The 19,594-nt window shown below is 34.8% G+C and overlaps 2 protein-coding genes across 2 annotated transcripts in view; one reads left to right on the top strand and one right to left on the bottom strand.

Moving 5' to 3' along the window:
* The window catches only part of LOC136809411 (protein NDRG1-like), a 28,485-nt gene that overhangs the window by 3,132 nt on the left and 5,759 nt on the right, over positions 1-19,594 (bottom strand). Inside the window, exons 5-13 of the mRNA XM_067065942.1 lie at positions 19,453-19,481; positions 18,568-18,630; positions 18,330-18,390; positions 8,595-8,759; positions 4,464-4,567; positions 1,844-1,882; positions 1,457-1,508; positions 785-865; positions 273-324 (exon numbers count right to left, since the gene is read on the bottom strand). Of these exons, the coding sequence (XP_066922043.1) occupies positions 273-324; positions 785-865; positions 1,457-1,508; positions 1,844-1,882; positions 4,464-4,567; positions 8,595-8,759; positions 18,330-18,390; positions 18,568-18,630; positions 19,453-19,481 (646 nt within the window). The remainder of the gene's footprint in view (positions 1-272; positions 325-784; positions 866-1,456; positions 1,509-1,843; positions 1,883-4,463; positions 4,568-8,594; positions 8,760-18,329; positions 18,391-18,567; positions 18,631-19,452; positions 19,482-19,594) is intronic.
* Positions 15,532-17,922, top strand: LOC136809556 (uncharacterized). The gene is made up of 2 exons (XM_067066095.1): positions 15,532-15,719; positions 16,025-17,922. Exons 1-2 carry the CDS (start codon positions 15,657-15,659, stop codon positions 17,831-17,833), a joined length of 1,872 nt encoding a protein of 623 aa, XP_066922196.1. The 5' UTR covers positions 15,532-15,656; the 3' UTR covers positions 17,834-17,922.

The raw sequence follows: 19,594 nt of genomic DNA on the forward strand, positions 1-19,594 counted from the left end.
CCATCTTACGGAGTTTTCCTAATGATAAAGTAAAAGACAGTAGAGACATTTGTCCATAGTACATTCATGACATGACAAAATACCAAAATTTCAGATTTCCACTCAAAGCGCATGGACTCCAGCGGTATCGGTGTAATGAATTATCTCTTCATATTAAAGACAAAATTCTCCCTCCCTAAAGGAAATCGGTATCAAAACGGATTAATTTCCGGGTTTTCGGTTTGAAATACGTCACGATGACTTATGACGAAGATGAGGAAAATATCACTTACCTAGCCCCAATCCTTGCATGAGAAGCAAAATTCCTTCACCGCATTTTCCAGGCTAAAAAATAGCAAATGAAAAATAGTAAAGATAAATCTTCAAAGCACCAAAAGCATTAGGGAGGTCAAGTAAAAGAATGCAACAAGGTGAACTTTGCTTCTACGAACACAACAATGTTGAAAACTGTGCGAAAATCTTTCGAAGATTTGTCTAAATGCTTTTTTTGAGTAAGAATGGCGTCAAATCCATTGCTAGACACTGCCCCTGCAATCAGGCAACCCTATAGCACTACAAATTGTTGAGATACTGGTTGATTGCTTAGATATATGAGCTGTTTCTTCGTAGTATACTCTACGTGGTGAAAAATTAAATCAGAAACTTCGCGAAAACAAACTTCTCTGCTACTAGACGTACAGTTCTCCTTTTTGTTTTTTTCGTCTTTTTGTCGTTTCAAGATTCGCTTCATAAAAGAGAATTCGCGAATCAAAGATGGTAACAATAAAAAGTAGAACAGACTTACATCTTCAAAAAAGATATTGATGGATTCTGTGCATTCCAAAACTGACGATTTTCCGATGGCTAGCTTCGATTTGAAAGCGTGCTATGTTGAGAAACAAATAGTAGGATGATCTAATAATCTTTTTTTGAAACGGGAAACAGGGCTGTAGATCGGAGAACAGGGTACAACAATAGCGAGTTTATGTATGTGTGTTTTTCAGCGACGGAGACGGTAAGGTTCTAATTTGAGTAGATCCTGACCAGCTGAGGACGACGGTAAATCAGCACTTTTACCGTCCTCGATTTTGCGGGGCGGAATTCGTTATCCCAAATCGCTTCAGTCACTCTACCGTCCTCAAAAGTGCAAATACATAAACTCGGTAATGACTGATCGCGAGTTGCGAGGGGAGTTGTTTAGTTTTTACATAGATTGATGGGTATGGATTTTTTTTAGGGGGGGGGAGGGGCAAGAGAGTTATATTCAAACCCCGGAAACAAAGCTTGCCTGAAGGGTGTGTATCCATGTCATTAGAGATTTCATTCTCTGTTGTTTCATAAAAATTCGCTGTTATGACGTTCATCGTCAATTAGTCGTTGATTACCGAGATGCCATAATTTATCGTTATGAGACCGAGTTTAAAACAGTCGTAAAATATGTAGGTTTTCGTCAGAAATCGTTGTAAAAGAAACTTACGGCATCTTCCTTATAAGGAGAAAAGGCACTGGTCATAATCAACACTTGACATCTAAAAATGAAAACCCGTATGTAGAGAACATTAAAAACGTTAATAGATATTTGATGTGAAAAGAGTGTTCAAAATGACAGCTACTTAAAAAAGCTTTTTAAAGACGGCTAATCTCTAATAAAGAGGCTGACTTTCACCAAAATGGGGCACTTTAATCGCGAGGTTCAGACAACGGTGATTAATTAAAGGGTTCTTCTCTCAAAGTTAAAATTCAAGTTTAGAGCTAAAATTTACAGCGATGTTGTCGATTATGGAGCCTCCCCTAGAATACTACACCTACTCAAATCTTCGTTTCGGATCCCGGCAAGTTTACTTGAGAAATGTTTCAAACTTACTTAATTTTTTGACCAGCTTCGTTCATGACATCTGTGCGACTGTCAAAAAGAAAAACAACGAAAATGATCAATTATATCCTTGAACAACCCTGCCTCAGCAACCCAGCGTGAACAGTTTAGCTGTTTTGGACAAACTGAAGCAGCCAACTAATAATTGGTGGGTTATTGGGACGCTTAATCTATTGTTTACAGCTCAAAAATCAAGCAGTCTTTCCAGTTGCTTAAAAGGTCGGGGCGACATGACCTGAAGGGAGACATTTAGCTTCTCAGACATAGGACAACCGTGAAAGTGGAGGGGCCGAAAAATCCATAAAAGTTCCGCTAGAAATAGAGGAAAAGTGTGGAAGGTTTCCGGCTTATTTCCGGGTGCCTTTTTAAGTAGCGAGTAGATGGGAGAATTATATGATGTGTGAGAGCTTTTGTCATACCAGTGTTTGCAATAAAGTTCAGACTACTTAGTGTGGGAGTTCTTTTACTACAAATCGGAAAATATTGCGGAAATATTATAGGATTTCTTAAACCGTGAAACCGTACACACAAATGATGCTAAATTGAGATTGTCATAGAAAGGTAACATGGTAATTGTGTAAGAGAAGAAGAACGAGAAGAAGTGATAATAGAGCTATGGATGTTGACATTTTCCGGTCACTAAATCTAATGATGTATTTTAATGATTAGCGGAAATGATCATCTGTTAATTACGAAACGAAACGCACGAGAAGAAGAATGAAGTCAGTTTAAGAAGAGAGGAGAGAAAAGGGAGAAGGAAGCGGGGCGGATGAGGGATTTCTTTTATATCTTTAATTTGATAATGGCGGATCCATCCTCTACTCAACATTCATCATGATATATTGCGATGAGTCATTGTGCTATTAATAAACTCAGTGGCATCCATCTTTAAAGAATATTCTGAAAATTGAAGAATGATGGAAAAGCCAAGGAGAAAAACTTGATCATTAAAATAATAATTCAGAATAAAGTTAAATTCATGATAAAGTGGAGTCTCCATAACTCGGACCTCTATAACTCGATTGCCTCCTTAACTCGAACAAAGTTTTTGGTCCTTTCAGTTAACAATGCCTTATAAACTGATTTCTATAACTCGAAATTTCAATAATTCGAACAAATTTATGTGCGTGTTCGAGTTATGAGGACACCACTGTATTCACATTGAAACACTCAAGGCTATTTCAGGGGCTTCCGTGCCTCCCCCTGTACTTAGGCAAGATGGGTGCCGGGTATGTGCGAGCCATAAGGGTCCCTTTTCCCTTTTTCATCAGCCTCGAAAGTCTCTCAAAGAGGTACATTAAAAAGCAAATGAGTCTCTGTTAGGGTGCAAAATTCACGAAAATCGACAAGCATTTCGAAAAGTCCCTTTAAGGGTCCCAAAAGCGTCAATTTTTCTCTCAAGGGTCGACAATTTCTTCTCTCTTTAAGGGTTGATTTTCGATTTTTGGCTCGGACATACCCGTCAACTCGCAAACCAAGTACCCGCCGGGCTTCCGTGTAATATATTACGTCATAAATATCATGAGAACTTGGTCCACAATATTATAAATTGTTAAGGATGCCAAAGACTCGTACCATTTGTATTGCAAATATTTTGATAAATATGGCATTTTCTTTTTTCAGCGAGATTTTGGAGTTAAAAGGCAAAAAAATAAATTATAGCCCTGCAATACAACTGTCAATCATTTTTAAGAAAACTGATTGGATGATTAATGTCACGTGGTCAGTCAATATTAATACAATAATGACCGGTTAGTGAGGGCTGTACTGAGTCAGTACAGTCCGAAAAAACCGGTCATTATTGTATTTGTTAACCGTTTCCTTCAGCTTCGATTGATTTTTAGCGCTTTATCCAATAGCGAAATAAAGCAGAAAAAACTAGCAAAAAGAGATAAAAAATTGCTATAATTTCTGACGTCAGAAATAAAAGATGAGCGAAATGATGTCAACACATTGTTCATTTTCCTTTGAAAAAGTGACGTCACAATGAATTTTCCTAACGACGGGCAACTCTGGACAATGTAGGCCCGTCGTCATGCGAAAAGAACCAATTGCATTGCGCAAAAAGCCGTGTAGCCCGCTTCGAAAAAGTAACCGGTTAACAATTCCCCATAGTGACCAGTTATGAAATTGACATCATTAAATTGTCAATTTTTACGATGTAAAACAATAGAATACACTTGTTAATTACTTTTATTACTTTATTTTTGTAGGGCTATAGTCCATAAGAATTGACCAAATTTGAATTATTTGACCGCTCTCATCATCAAATGAATCAAAGCCATTAAAACCTTTTTCGAAACTCTCTTTCTGGCACTTTCGCGCAAAATAAGGTAACTTTCTAGCAGAAGAAGTGGGATGGGAAAGAGGACTGAAATAATAGTAATGAGTCACAGTGATCGCGGTTTCCTTTTTTTTTCTCCCCACTTTTCAGGGCATTTTTTTCCTTTTTTGTTATTTTAACAATTATTTTTGCCACGAACAGAAGGACCCTTTCTAGCTTTTCCCCTGCCATTTGATAATCAGAAAATATCGTTAACAGAACAACAGAAAAGGCAAATAACAATGCACAGTAAGGTATATGAAACAATCAACGAGGGCTGGTACTTACTTCATGTATGCTTTGACGTATTGTGCGAGATTGTGTGGATTTTGATTGGCTGTGATTTCTTTAATGTGTTCATCCACCATTTCCATGTTGACTTTTTTCCCTTTCTGTAACGAAAGAAATCACATACGATATTATGTTACTTTTGCTCTCTCTTTTCTCTATCTGACCAAACATTGGTCCGTGGACAAAAATCCTTTTCTATATCTTATGAAACATCACTAAATTTCCAAAAATCCCCAAAATCACTCTGGCTCCGAAACTCTTATCAAAAGTGCAATAATACCACGCTAGGTTTTTGGAAAGTAAGGAAAACTCTCTGGAGCATCGGAATAAAGCATACTTGGTATTCTTAAAATATTTCTTCAAAATGAAACTCCAAATTTTGATATTTCTAATCTGATAAAAAACCTAAAAAACTTATAACGAATTCTGTGGAAGTGGGCAAAACTTCAGAAAAATATCGGGTACAACTCGAGCAAACGAAGGGGGGGGGGGAGTTATCCAGAAATATTGGACTGAATCAAATCTTTTGGCATTGTTTATATGCCTCTTCTAAAGTCTGTCTCAATATAATTTGCAGCGGAGACAAAAAAGACTGTAACTTTTGATAGAATTCGAATTAGATAGCGGTTTTCTGATCGTTAAAATGATAATCCAGAGTGGATATTGTCAAAAAAGAAGAAATTAAAAAAAATTGGTAAATAAAGATGAAAAATGAAGACGAAAATTTATCAACTTCTTGTAAAATAATGCTATCTATGATCTTCATTTTTGTATCAGAAATTCTTTAATCTTAAATCATAAATGCGAAAAAAATTCAAAATATATTCATTCAGTAAAAAATGCAGCTTAAAATTTTGCCCTGGTTGACTTAAAAAGGGCGCCTTTTTGTTGTTTTTGATAGTTTTTGAAGTCTTATTATTAAGTATTATTCGAAAGTTTTTTCACATTGATGATGTTTTAAGATCAAAGAATCACCCATGTGAAAATGATAATTATAGCACAATTATTGAAGAAGTTGATTGATTTTCTTCTTCCTCGTTTTCGATCTTCATTTTTTCCATTTTTTGTAAATATTCCACTCGGGATTATCTTTTTAACGACCACAACACTACTATTTAATTCGAATTCTGTCACAAGTTACAACCTTTTTTTGTCTCCACTGCAAATCATATTGAGACAGACTTTAATAATGATTCTTAATATCTCCAGATATAATAATTCTCTAGATTTGCGCTCAAAGTTTTTACAATGAACAATGGTGTCTTTATAACCTTGAACACGAGCTTGGAATTGGAACTTGCTCAGGTTATGAAAAACTCGAGTTAAAGAGACTGGTTTAATAGGGAAGAGACCAGTAAAGTTGTTCGAGTTAAGGAGAGATTTGTGTAATAGAGGTTCGAGTTATGGAGGCTCTACTGAATAATATTTGGCGAAAAAGAGTCCTGTTTAGGGTCAATTTTCCGAACCTTGTAGCGACACATCCCCGTCGATTGGTAAGGAAAATTCTTAGAAGAACGTTGAAAATAAGATTTATCTACCATAATGTTCCGTTAAAATCTTAAAAAATCTTTCTATCGAAAGTCCATAATGAAGAGAATTTTTCACTCACTTCTTTTTTAACGTTACACGTTACCCTTTTTAGGTAATAAAATATGGACGAAGACATGAAAATTTAATGGAGGAGAAAGAAGTATTGGAGGAGTGAGTGTTTGAGGTAGGGCATAATCCACGCACCATCATGCCTTCCTCTAAAGCCAACACCATAAAAGGAAAAAATTTTTCAAGAAATAAAAACATGGTACATAATATACAAAGTAGAGGATTTATATTTTTTTTTCTCAAGAATTTTCGTCCGTTTCGGAAAGCTTCTGCTTTTAATCGAAGATTCGCTAGAATTTATCATAACGCAACTTTTAAAGTTTTATGAGATTTTTATGCCCCAATCCCAAATTAACGGGACAAGCTGGAGTTTTTACAAGCTCTTATTTGATTTGGTTGGTCGTTAAGATGTAATAAAAGAATCTTATTACTTTTTCTAAAGAACGCGTCATTTCTATCACTTTAAATGACCAATTAGTGAAGTATCTTGTAAAAACTCCAGCAGTTCATCCCAAATTAACGTCATTTCGAAACTTTTTAACAGAATCAGTAATTCAAACGTTTGCAATAGACGAATTTCATGCTTTCACAGCAAAGACCTACGGGTCCACCAACAAACTTTTTTCCAAGAAAAGCTTTTTTTAAAAGCACTCTTATCTATCTAAAGCGCTCTTAGGTTGGACCCGCATAATAATGCCTTATGATAGAAAAATCGACACATATTGTCTATCAGTGGAATCCATGAAAGATTTTCTCAGCACGTTTTTTTCATTTCCCTATAAGTTCACAGTGTTGTAATTCGTTTGATTGAGAAATTCTCGTGTCTATATAGGATACTTTGTCACGCGATAAATTTCGCAATAAATTGCTCAAAAGGTAGCTTATAAATGTTCACATGTCCTTAAACTACTTGGAAATATCTTCCAAACTTCAAAATGATACACACGTATCATTGACTTTAGTTAAAATGAAAAGCCCTAAATCTCATAAATTTAAAATCGCCTTCCTTTACTTTGGTAGAAACCTCACTTTAACAACGATAAAGATTTGTTAACATCTGCTTAATCCAGGAGGCGGGTCGATAGTAAAATCTCAGACATATATGAGTAGTAAAAGGATTTTTACGAATTTTTACATACCACCACCCAGACTATTGGAAGAGTTATTTTTCTACCCTGGTAGTTGACGAAAAATTTTGAGAATTTTTTGTTTGCAGCAAACAACTTTCCAACAGAAAATTTTTTCAAATTATAAAAATTTTCAGATTTTTTCAGAAAATCATCCAAATAATTAAAAGAATTACAAAAATAGCTAAAATTTGCTAATTTTACCAGTTTTAACTACCCAGGTAGTAAAATTTTTTCAACATTTAACACGTAGATACCACCCATTTTAGTATTTAACTACCCTGGGTAGTAAACTTTTTTTTTCGATTTTTCGTCACACCACCACCGTAGTAAACGTCATTATGGCTGAGATTTTACTACCGACCCCCCTGCTTAATCACATCAGACAAAATTGGGTGCGGGGACGTGCCGCTGGGCAGTTTCCCTTTCTTAGGCACGGAAGATATCTTATAGGATCCCAAATTTACTGATTTTCCCGATGTGTATCTGTCAGGGTAGACTTTTGGTTATTTTGGACAATTTTCAGGGTTGAAATTAGAAAATCTCTCAATTTTTCGTTCACTTTTAGTCCATTTCGCCACTTTTCAGGGTGAAAAAGGAAAATATTTTTCTTCTGTCGTTCTGACAGGGTCCTAAATTTACAAAACATTTATCGCAGGCGATTTCTTGGGCAATTTCTTAAAGCCCTTAGTAACAGTGCATAATTATGCGACACTGAAAAAGTCAACGAAAACCGTTCTCGTCTTGATTGTTCCATTCTAACGATATAGACGGTGACGTAAAGAACGATCGATTGCGTAATTTGGTATCAAGCTGACGCGTCTGCATGAGATAACAACCATTAATTTGTTTAATTTTTGAGTAGACAGTTACATGAGCAATGTCTCTCCAATGAAATGTTCTTTCAATTAAGTATTTCCCCATACTGTCTTCTTAGGCTTCTTAAGGATAAAAGTAGATTAAAAGAAAATCTAGTCAAAGAAAGAGAGGGTTAACCGCACCATTCAGAGACAAGCGCAGACTCGGTTTTCAGTATAAATCGACAAATTCTAAAAGAAGGGCACGGACACAACCTGTGTTAAGAGGAATGTATATTTTGTGACAACGTGCTCAAATAATTCTCATGCAAAGCGTGCACTGAAAAAACCAACGAACTCTGAAAAGAATGAATTCCATCTATCGCTCTCTTAAGCGGATTACTGATTAAGAGGAATTTCATGAGTCGAGTACGAAAAAAGTGACGCTTAAATGTACTGTGTCATTATAATACGACTTATAATTAGATAGCTATAGTTGGTAGTGAACAGAGGTTATAATACGAACAGGTTAAAGTCAGTGAGAAAGGTTAAGTGGATACGACTAGTCTTATAAATAGAGAGTTGACGATAGGAATGTTACTCACTGTGCCGAATAAATGCCAGATCAGAAATTTCTCTGTCATGGAGTTGAAGCCTTTGGTCTCTAGTTGCCAAGCAGCCAGCTTTTCTTCTCCCCACTCTTTGAAGCCCGGACTTTTTCCAGCAGGGTCGATTACAGCGATTCCCAAAAATAGCTCAGGTTTCAGCATCTAAATTAAAAGAAAGAGCATTATAAAAATAGAATAAGTCTGTATTAGATAAGTGACGGGCAAATTAGTCTATTTGAAAAATAAGATGTACTGATAGAACTAGCAACCTTTTTCACATATAAAAAAAACTAGAAAAAATTCGAGTCAGTTTTCAGTTTGGTGGGCGATTCTTCTCTAGCCTAAAATCTATGCTCTTTCTTTTCCGCTCTAGTACTGCACAATGGAAGGTTGCAAAACTACTGAATGCTTTGTCGTCCAACAGTTTTCCGTTAATATTAGGATAGGCGTTTGGAAGGTCGAGTGACCCTAGAAAATGTTTCTATACGAACTAATTACGTTGAGAGGGCAACCTACTGTAAGAACACAGTTACAAATACTGAATAAATTTATCAATTGAAGAAAAAAATGTAATTCACCGGAAAGGCCATCATTCGAGGAATTTGAAAGAATGAGAGCATGGTCGATGGGCATCCAACCTGTGCTTATTCAATATTCTATGACGTGGCTAGCGTTTCGCATCTAGGGGTCACATTCATATTCAAGACGTCAATTCAGTAGAACAGTCTCGTAGGAAAGAAACGATTTTTTAAGAATATCGTGTACAATAAAATCCTCGTAGGCTTAACATCCGTGAAATAAGCAACTTTAAGTGGATGCACGCAGTTTGCCGGAAAATGATGTCTAATAATGTCTCGAGGGCCTATCTTAATTGATTCAATATAGTCACGCGTGTCATATCCAGTCAAGGATATTTGACAGCGTCACAAATTACATTTGATTTCTCACTTTAAATAATAAACTTAGACTTAAATTGAGTTATTTTCCAAATAAGTTAGTGCAAAAGGACATTTTTTTCAAAATAATGAGATACTAAATTTTCGCGACATTTAATAATATCGCGTCTTCACGAATTTTTTAAGATCCTGATCCACTGATTCGCAGAATTTCAACATGTTTTTGACTCGCCAAATTAAATTTATCTGATTAAAATAGAAAGAAGATGTGTAAAGTGTCTTTTCAAATTTTAATGGTCAAATCATTCAGAATCATTGTCATAAATATTTTATCGAAAAAACATGGAATTTTCTGGCACTGAAAAGGGTCCATCTCTGTAAGTCAAACAAGACGACTTGAAGTCGAAAATTTCGCCTAGAATTTGAACTGCATGGGAAAAACAAGAAGTAGAGATTGAAGCTAATCTAAAATCTACTTTACATCGAGCCTTGATGAAACAATTTTACAAGAACAATGAGGCTTAAAATCGCTAAAAAAATTTGACCAACTTAAAAACAATTGTTGTTAATTTTTAAGAACTCTTATAAAGTATATGCTTATAAAAATAAATATGCTCATATTGCACGCCAACCCTTGTTTACTTTGTAAGAACTTATTACCGAAAGGTATATCACCGTCTATCGAGAGTTATTGATTTGATTCTTATAAAGTAAATGCTTATAAGAAAAATGAATATGCTCATATTGTCCGCCGCCCCTTGTTTACTTCGTAAGAACTAATTACCGAAAGGTATGTCACCGTTTATCGAGAGTTATTGATTTGATTCTTATAAAGTAAATGCTTATAAGAAAAATGAATATGCTCATTGTGCGCCATCCCTTGTTTACTTTGTAAGAACTTATTACCGAAAAGTATATCACCGTCTATCGAGAGTTATTGATTTGATTCTTATAAAGTAAATGCTTATGAGAAAAATGAATTTGCTCATATTGTGCGCCATCCCTTGTTTACTTTGTAAGAACTTATTACCGAAAGGTATATCATGGTCACCGTCTATCAAGAGTTATTGGTTTGATTCTTATAAAGTAAGTGCTTATAAGAAAAATAAATATGCTCATATTGTGCACCGTCCTTTGTTTACTTTGTAAGAACTAATTACCGAAAGGTATATCATCGTCTATCAAGAGTTATTTAATTCTTATAAAGTATATGCTTAAAAGAAAATAAGGAAAAAATCAAAACTGTGAAGCTAAAGACACAAAGATATATGACGTAATCCAAAGAAAACCTGCGAAAATCGTTCGTGGTCATACGAGCGTGTAATTTGTAAATTGATTTTAGTGAGTTCGTCCACCGTATCAAGTACTTTCGTTTTCTAATTTTTTTTCGTCACCGCCGCCGCAGAATGCTGATTGTAATACTTTCGCTAAGGCGAAATTAAATAATTTCTAAGCTTAAAGTCGGTTTCCAGATTGTCCAACATTTCCTTTATCTTAAAAGGGGGAAATCTTGACTACAAAGAAGGAGCAAAGAAAGGGATTGGGGTAAAGCAACCAAGTCACGTTCTATACGATGAGGAAATCTATTTGCAGAAGTCTGGTTTTAATGAAAGGATATAAGTGGTTTTTTCGCATCAAGATGTCAAGTGCTTTTTGAAGTGCAAGACCTTTTTGATGGATCTTGCAAAAGGACCTATGACAGGGAATTGTCCTCTTGAATTTATGGCTAGAAATAGATTACAATATCGATCAGATTACAGCTTCTTTATAGGCCCTTCAGCTTTAAATTTACTATGGATTAAATGGAATTTCGGCTACTGATATTCAGAGCAACGGAAAAAAGTGTTTTCATTAAAAACTCTGTCAAATTAGTTTAAGATGTAACTTTGAAATAATCTACCCCTGTTGAATCTTTCATCCTGAATTTTTCTTCTGATGTTCTACCAAAAAATATTGTGTTTGTTTAGCTGACTTATTTTGACTTTTTTTAGTCAAGACTTTGGGAAAGACGGATTTCAACAACTAAAGAGGAATGTTTTGTCAAAATGGAAAGAAAGAAAATATATTGACATTATCATTTCTACAAACACAAAAGGAAATTTCTTAAATAGTCAAAAGTTCACCGCAAAACTTCATTTCTTTCGGGGCAAATTTAAACTTGAAAATAATTAGTCCTTTTCCTAAACGTCAATCTTTGTTCATTTTTAAACAACTTCTAACGCAAAACATCGTTGTTGGGAAAAATCAAATTGCACCAATCAAATAGCCAGCTGCCTGAATTAATGATTGCCAGCTTTCTCCAATTAGTACCTTTTTATCAGACCTCGATGACTATTTTTTAATTAATGCTACATTATCAAACATTTTAGAGCGCGAAAGTTGATTGATTGGTCTGTTTGCAAACTGTTTTAAAATAGCCTATTAACGGGCCGCCAGAAGTTTTTTTCGCGTTGGTCCAATGCAACATGCTCCATCCCACAAATTGTGGGCGTTCACAGTTGTGGGCATTCTTATAAATGATGTTTTTGTTTGAAAAAACAAAGATGTAAAACGAAAAAATCCAATGAAAATTTGCAAAAAAAAACATAAAAAGTTCAGCCTGAGAAATTCAGCTTGAGAAATTCAAGAGAAACCATTTTTCCGGCGATTCTCAGCTGTTCCGGCAATTTTTAGAAAGTCCCGACTTCAAAAATCTTTTATTGACAGTTAAATTATGCTTGGTGGTGGGGATTTTTATCAATGTTTTGACGTGAAAAAACAAAAAAATATTAGGAAAAAGTCCAATGAAAATCTTGAAAACGGCGATCTTCAGCATATTTCCATCATTTTCGGCCGGAAAAAATTTTACTCGAAATCGGACTCGGTCATATATTAGGCATTGCTAATTTACGTCTGTGTGTAGAAATTCAGAAAAACTAATAAAGAAATCTCGAGAAAATGCCAAAAGACTGGTTTTTTTTTAAATCAGACGCCGTTTTTACATTTTAGGTATTTCCATTTTGCATCAGCGTGCAAAATTTCCATTTTCTTTGTGCCAAAAATCAGAAAAAACTAACAAGCTAATCTTGAGAAGCTTGTAACAGACGGACGGACGGACGAACAGACAACGGTACTCGATTTTCGACATTTTAGTGCGTACGTTCTATGTGGACGGTCCCTTACGCCAGTTCTACTTCAGATTGGGAGTGGCAAAAACTACGAACTGCAAAATTCGCAGCCATCTTTTTGTGCTTTTCTCTATTTTTTCAGTAGGCGGAGGCATATTGGGAGAGGGGATCTAAAACTCAAAGCTGACTTGTACTATGACCTATGAACTTATTTCAGATAATGTTTGGAAAATACAAGTAACTTCAAGTAGCTTCAACCGTTACTTACATAACAATCCTAAGACATAGAAACTGAGGACTGATTGACAGAATGACGAAAAAAACAATTTTGGTGTGTAAAATACACGGCACCGGTATTTTCAAAGCAAGATGTAATGACGTCATGTATAATGCAAAAATTTTCAGAGGGTTATTTTATGTACTTTTGCAAAATTTGAAGTCAATAATTTCAAAATTTATCGAGTTATCGTTTAAGAGGGCCTGGAGACACCACCTTGAAAGAGTCGAATATGGTGTTCCGCAAGGATCTCTAATTGGACCACCAAGTTTTTCCATCAACGTAAACGATATGAGTGATTGTATTGAAAGTGATTTAGACCAGCTTGCAGATGATTCAACAACCTATACTACTGGATCAACTGCTGATGATGTTCTTGACAGCCTCCAAAACAGTGCTTGTCAATTAGAGAGTTATGCCAAACGAAACTCCTTAACGATTCACCCTGATAAATGCAAAAATCTTGGTCATGTCACGAAATCGTTTCATTGGTCCATTCAAAAATATTACTCTGTGTGGAGCAAGTGTTGAGATTGTTAGCTCCACCAAATGTCTGGGAGTTACTATTGATGACAAGTTGGAATGGGAGGAGCATGTCCGAAAAATTACCAAATCTTTTAGTATTAAACTGAAGAAACTTTATCAAATGAGAAACATGCCATACCCTACCTTATCAACAATATATTTTCAAGGCATATTACCCTCTGTTATCTACGGTATACTCATTTGGGGAAATTGTTCTGAGAATCTTATGTCGTATGTCGAGAATGTCCACATAAAGGCTGCACGGTTCATAAATCGAGTCAAAAAGTCTGTTCGTGATAATGCTGTCCTAGCCAGTGTCAAATGGAAACCCATTATCTATTATTACAAGCGAAGTATTGCATGTAAAGTTTACAAGATACATAACAACCTTGGTTCTCCATTACTCTCTGACCTGATTGTTAAAACGAAATCAAGAAAGTCTCGCAATACACTGAAAATCGATATGTCTCCATTCAAATATGTTGCTTTCAAACGTTCATTTGGGCTACAGAAATGCTATTGTATGGAACAATATTCCAGACAGAATTAAAAATATGGACAATTTCAAATCCTTCAAGAAGGATCTGAAAAAATCAGACTGCCTTGAAAAAGTTAATTTTAAAATGACAGGAAGAGCTCTTCTTCACGAAGACTTCATTTACTACTAAAGTTATATCATATATCATAACCGAAAACATATTTATTATTTTTATATTTTATATATTTATAAAAACATAACATATACATATTTTAAATTATTTATTTGTAACACATAAGATTTACATATTCTAAATCCTCTTCATTAATTTCTCAGACACACTTTAATTAACCTAGCCTTAGTCTTATTTTGCATAAAACACATTTCGCCTTTTGCAGCGGTTTTACTTTTTTGTTTCTTAGCCTGCAGGTCCACATCAGTTTTTACTGCCAATATATATAGAATTGTATATAGCTTGTATATATAGTTTTGTATATAGAACCTGACCTGTGTTGACAAATAAATTAATAATAATAATAATAATAATAATAATACTGAAATGACAAAGGGCACCGAGAGCAAGAAACAGAGGCCATGAACCGGCAGTAAATGCAACAACTTGTTATGCGCAGATATGTAAAACCCAATATTTTAGACTTTTTTTGAAGACATTTTTTGAATATTTCTTTTTAATTGACTCGATTTTTCAAAGTATTCAAACGCATTGTTCTTTGACTATGCCAAACATTTGGTGATGGTAGTTTTTCTTTTAAGCATCATCTTTAAAAGAAACAAATTAATATCTTTTTTTGGAATTGGCTTTCGGCCATTGCTAAATAAGGAAAGTTTTTTTTCTTCTTATAAGCATCATCTTTATAAGAAACGAATCTATCAACGGAAGCTAAAACTTTTTGGTCAAAAAGTTATAGATTGTTACCTTATAAAGTTGATGCTTATAAGAAAAACAAATTATTTCCAATTCAAGCACAATTCCATGTTTGCTTTGAAAGAACCAATCACCGAAAGCTAAAACTTTTTGGTTGAAAAGTTATATATATTTTTTTCTTATAAAGTTGATGCTTATAAGAAAAACAAATATTCCTAATTCAAGCACAATTCCATGTTTGATTTGAAAAAACCAATCGCCGAAAGCTAAAACTTTTTGGTTGAAAAGTTATACATTTTTTTTCTTATAAAGTTGATGCTTATAAGAAAAATAAATATTTCCATTCTAGGCGATATTTCATGTTTGCTTTGAAAAAAACCAATCACCGAAAGCTAATAATTGTTAAAGTTATGGGTTATTTTCTTATAAAAAGTTGATGCTTACAAGAAAAATAAATGTTTCTATTTCATTTTTATGTTCCAAGATCCTTTTCTTGTAAAGTTGATGGTTATAAGAAAAATAAATGTTTATATTTTATTTTATGTTCCAAAATCCTTTTCTTAGAAAGTTAATGCTTAAAAGATCAAGGGGTACCATTGATGTTTAAGATCATGTTTTTACATATCGGCACAAAAATTTAATTACATATTTGCGCAGCTCGAAATTACATATCTGCGCATAACACAACTTTTTTGACGTAATACTTCAATTGAATTTTATTTGACGTCAATGACTTTCGATGAAAGCATCAGTCTTCGAAATTGACTTCGCTCGCATGCAGCAGCTTTTGGTTTCAGAGAAGAATTATTCTTATTATTTGGCTTTTTATCGTGAACAAATCATAATTGAATTAATTTGGTCACGATTTTCATCCTTCAAAGCATCTGAAGATGCCCTTCTACAACATGTTGTTGTTTTTGCTCAGTTTTTTGTTGACGTTTGCTGTGTCAGGGGTAAGATAGCTTTAATACAATCGTTATTTGAAAACTTTCATGAATATTCCTCATCTTCATTAAACAAGTTAAAACTAAGACTTTTGGTATCAAAGAGGCTTTGTGTTGAATGTCGAATGTGCTCAGGGAGTGTTTAAAAAGTTGAATGGACACTACTTTTAGCTCTCTTAACTAAAGGTTTACTCTTATAAGGCACCAAGGCTTGTTAAAGGCTTCAAGAGGATTATCAACTTCGGTAGTAGCTTTTACCGTTTAGATTTGATGTACGATTTTAAACTAAATCCTTTTATTCGCCTTAATTCCAGGGAATGCGCGCTCGACCATCATATGGGGAGGCTTTTCTCCAGGAAATCTTGGATCAACGACAGATCTCACACCTAACACTACTGGCTTCTCAAAATTTCGACCCTGCTCCTGAATATGTTAAAATCCGCTCTGAGTTACGTTCCACATTTAATCAGGCCATTAACGAGTATATAGAACGAAATATAGATTCAATGCGAGTACTTCATAACGAGCAACGGAAATTTCAACTCATCAAAGAAATTGACGAGCTAACAAGTGAATACTCATCCCTCATTGATCGTTATTTTGGTGACGGCTTACCACTTTGGCAACGAGAGGTCTTAAAAGACCAAATGGAGAAGACTAGAGACCACATTCTGTCGCTTTATCAGTTGCTTTGGAATCACTATAACGACACCCACCGATCTCTAATCAAACAAATTCAACCGAAAAGAACGGAAGGAATTGCCATTCAAGGTGTTTACATCACTGATCTCGATTTCATTAAATTACACCAAAAAGTGGAACAACTTCGAGGAAAGAATCTTCCCGTGGAACAAGGTGTTCTGGATAAACTACAGAATCTGGTGACGGAATTGGTCGATCGTGAAAAATCCTCTTTGGACAATTTAAAGTTTGACTATGTTTTCCAATGGAATAGGATTGTCGAAGAACGTTCCAAGTCCCAAAAGAGCGACGTCGATGACTTTCGAAATGATTTCATTTTCCGCTTTAAACAATTAGAGAGAACTGAACAATCAGTTCTATCTTCGGTAAAGAAAAACAAATTGATGTCGGAAATTGACGAGTTATTGACAATGGCTAAAGATCACAAGAAAAGCATCATTAAAATGCAAAGGGAAGTATCCACAGAAGAAAGCAGCAAGATCATACAATCAGCTAAACACGTTTTCTCGTTCTTTGATAAGATTTACGATTCGAGAATCAAGAATCCCGTGTTTGAATTGAAACTGCACAAAGCTGTTAACGAAATTTCGTATTCCTTGAAGAAAAAGACCGAATCCCCCAGCTTGAAGCGCCAACATATGAGAAAATGGAACCAATACTTTTATGACGAGATTAACGGGCGTTTTGAAGAGTCCCGTCAGGCTAAGAAATTATCTTTGGAATTTCTAGAGAAAATGTTATCAGAAAAGCGACTTCAAAAAACGACCGAACCTTCCCGCCAGGAAACTAAGCCAATCCCATCGCCTTCATCCATAACAAAGGTCGGAAAGTCCACTCGGGAAGCGAATTCCAAACACACCACCGTAAACACCTCTGACAGATGCGCAAACCCGAACCTAAACACTGATGCCGACACGCAATCATTTACTGCGATGCTTTCAAAACTTTATGATAATACGATCGAATTGTTTTCGCTGGCAATCGAGAGTTGTCTAGATCTTATCCCCGACTCGGAATACGCGAACGAAATAATCATTGCAACCTTCAGCACTGTCAGAAAAGTAGGGAGAGCAACCGCCAAAACATTCGATGAATCGGTTGAAATAGTGGCCAAAGGATTTCACTCCGCTACCGAATACGTAGTAAAAGTTTATCAAATCACAACAGAAAATGTCGGTGCAGCACTTGATCAAGGCGTTCACGCCATCAGTGTCACGAAAGATAAGGGCGTTACAGGATTTTGGTGGGCATGTGACCAAGCGGACAAAACACTGGACAGCTTTGATACGATTCATGATATTTTACACGAATTCACTAAAGAAACGGTCCACAGTGGAGTGGCAAATGCGAGTGAATTCCTTCAAAACATCGCAACTCGTGAAACTTTGAACGAAATTTGGAATTTTTTTCTCTTCAATTAGAATACTTTAATTATTGAAATTGTTTAAAACCCTTAAGGTTATTAAAAATATCACTCCCTTGTTAATTATTATTTTTTAGTATGCAAATAAAAGCCAAAACGTAGAAAAATGTAATACTTTAATTTTCACCATGATCCGGGAATGTAATATACCCAAAGTCATAGAAAGCCTGTGTTCATAAAACTGAAAATAATTTTGGGGATTTTTTATTTAATATTCCAAAAAAAAATCTATGGCAAATGGCAAAAATCGGTTCGAGTTTTGGAGTATTGGTACTTTTAATTTTCCTGATTCCAATTCTTTTTACATTTCTTTTAAATCAAAATTAAATAGCATTAAAGATTACTGCCCTTTAGAACTTCTTCGAGACAATGCCGACATAACTTTTGATGCAAAGATTGCAACTTTGGGAGAAATGTATAAGTTTCGATTTCAAGAAAGATTCAGCTATACAATATTAAATGGATGTACATGATTCGAGACATGGATAACTTACTGAGAGGTGTATGAGAACTCCTGCACCAGCACCAACACCAAGTCCGATAGCATCTGACAAACTAAAATATATGTAAATAATTATTGGGAACAAGGAGTTAAAAAGTGGGCCAAATCAATTCCTTCTTTTTATGACTTTTTATAACTAATTTGTCAGGAATTTTTACCTGGATGACAAAAAAATGGCAATAAAAATCCCCTGTTTATTAGGGAGAGTGTATGATCTTTCTTCACCTTACCTAAAGTGTTCCATCACTGGGACCAACATTTCTGCCATCCTTGATAACGAAGGAAATTGATACCTGAAATGAATATGAAGTTATATATCATCAAGCATCAGATTTTTGTAAATAAGTTTTTTATCAAATCAAATCATGGTCCGTATGAAAAACCCAGGTCTGAAAGCTTATTGTTTTAATAACTTTTTGTTGGCTTTTCCGTTAATATCAAAAGATTAAAATCAATTTACTCAGTTTTTGGTCATGTTACCAAGTACTCCTCATTGGTTTAAAATCTACTCACATGATCAAAAAGTGAGCAAAACAAACTCATTTCTCAACTCAAGTAAGAAACAATGGAAAGAAAGAAAAAAACTTCCAGACCAGAGTTTTTTATACGGACTAGAATCAAATTAGCTTCATGATAGTATTCCCTAGATCTCCTTAAAAAACACAAGGGTCAAAATTTTGCATTGTTGACAAACACACTGCCTTTGCAGGTGCTTTCATAAAAAAATCGCTATGTCTACCTTGAATGAACATTGATATTTTTTTCAAATACGCTTTTTTTATAAGAATAGTGTACTTTGGATGAGGGTCAAGTATTCTTAAGAAAGTGCCAAAATTGAGTACCTTTGAATGAACATTTGGGTTAAAAATACGATCTCTTCCTCAAAGCAAAAGCTTCAATTTATCTCTGACAAAGGAAGCACTTTTTTCTGTTAACCAAATACAAAATGACAGTATTCTTATCAAATTCTGTGAAATCACCCTAGAGGGTATTCTTGGGGTATTCTTACGATTTGGCCAATTTTCACCCTGATATTCTTATAGAAGATATTCTCATAAAAAAAGCGTGTATACTTAAACGAAAATTGTAAATCTAAGTGAATATCTATAACTTACTGGGCTGAAAATTTTTCTGCTCCTTTTTGCTGAAATGAATAAACAAACAAATATAATTTCTAGAAAGTTTCAAAGTTTTGATTAACGGACAATGTTGGACCGTTTACGTAAACATGTCTATAGAAGGACAGTTAATCAACCG

The sequence above is a fragment of the Clytia hemisphaerica genome, unplaced genomic scaffold (assembly GCF_902728285.1).
Source record: "Clytia hemisphaerica strain Z4C2 unplaced genomic scaffold, Clytia hemisphaerica genome assembly, whole genome shotgun sequence".
Classification (NCBI taxonomy): Eukaryota; Metazoa; Cnidaria; class Hydrozoa; order Leptothecata; family Clytiidae; genus Clytia; species Clytia hemisphaerica.

Coding starts and splice junctions, on each gene's coding strand:
- LOC136809556 (XM_067066095.1), top strand. CDS start 15,657: ATGCCCTTCTACAACATGTTGTTGTTTTTGCTCAGTTTTTTGTTGACG. Junction 15,720..16,024: donor TGACGTTTGCTGTGTCAGGG/GTAAGATAGCTT, acceptor CCTTAATTCCAG/GGAATGCGCGCTCGACCATC.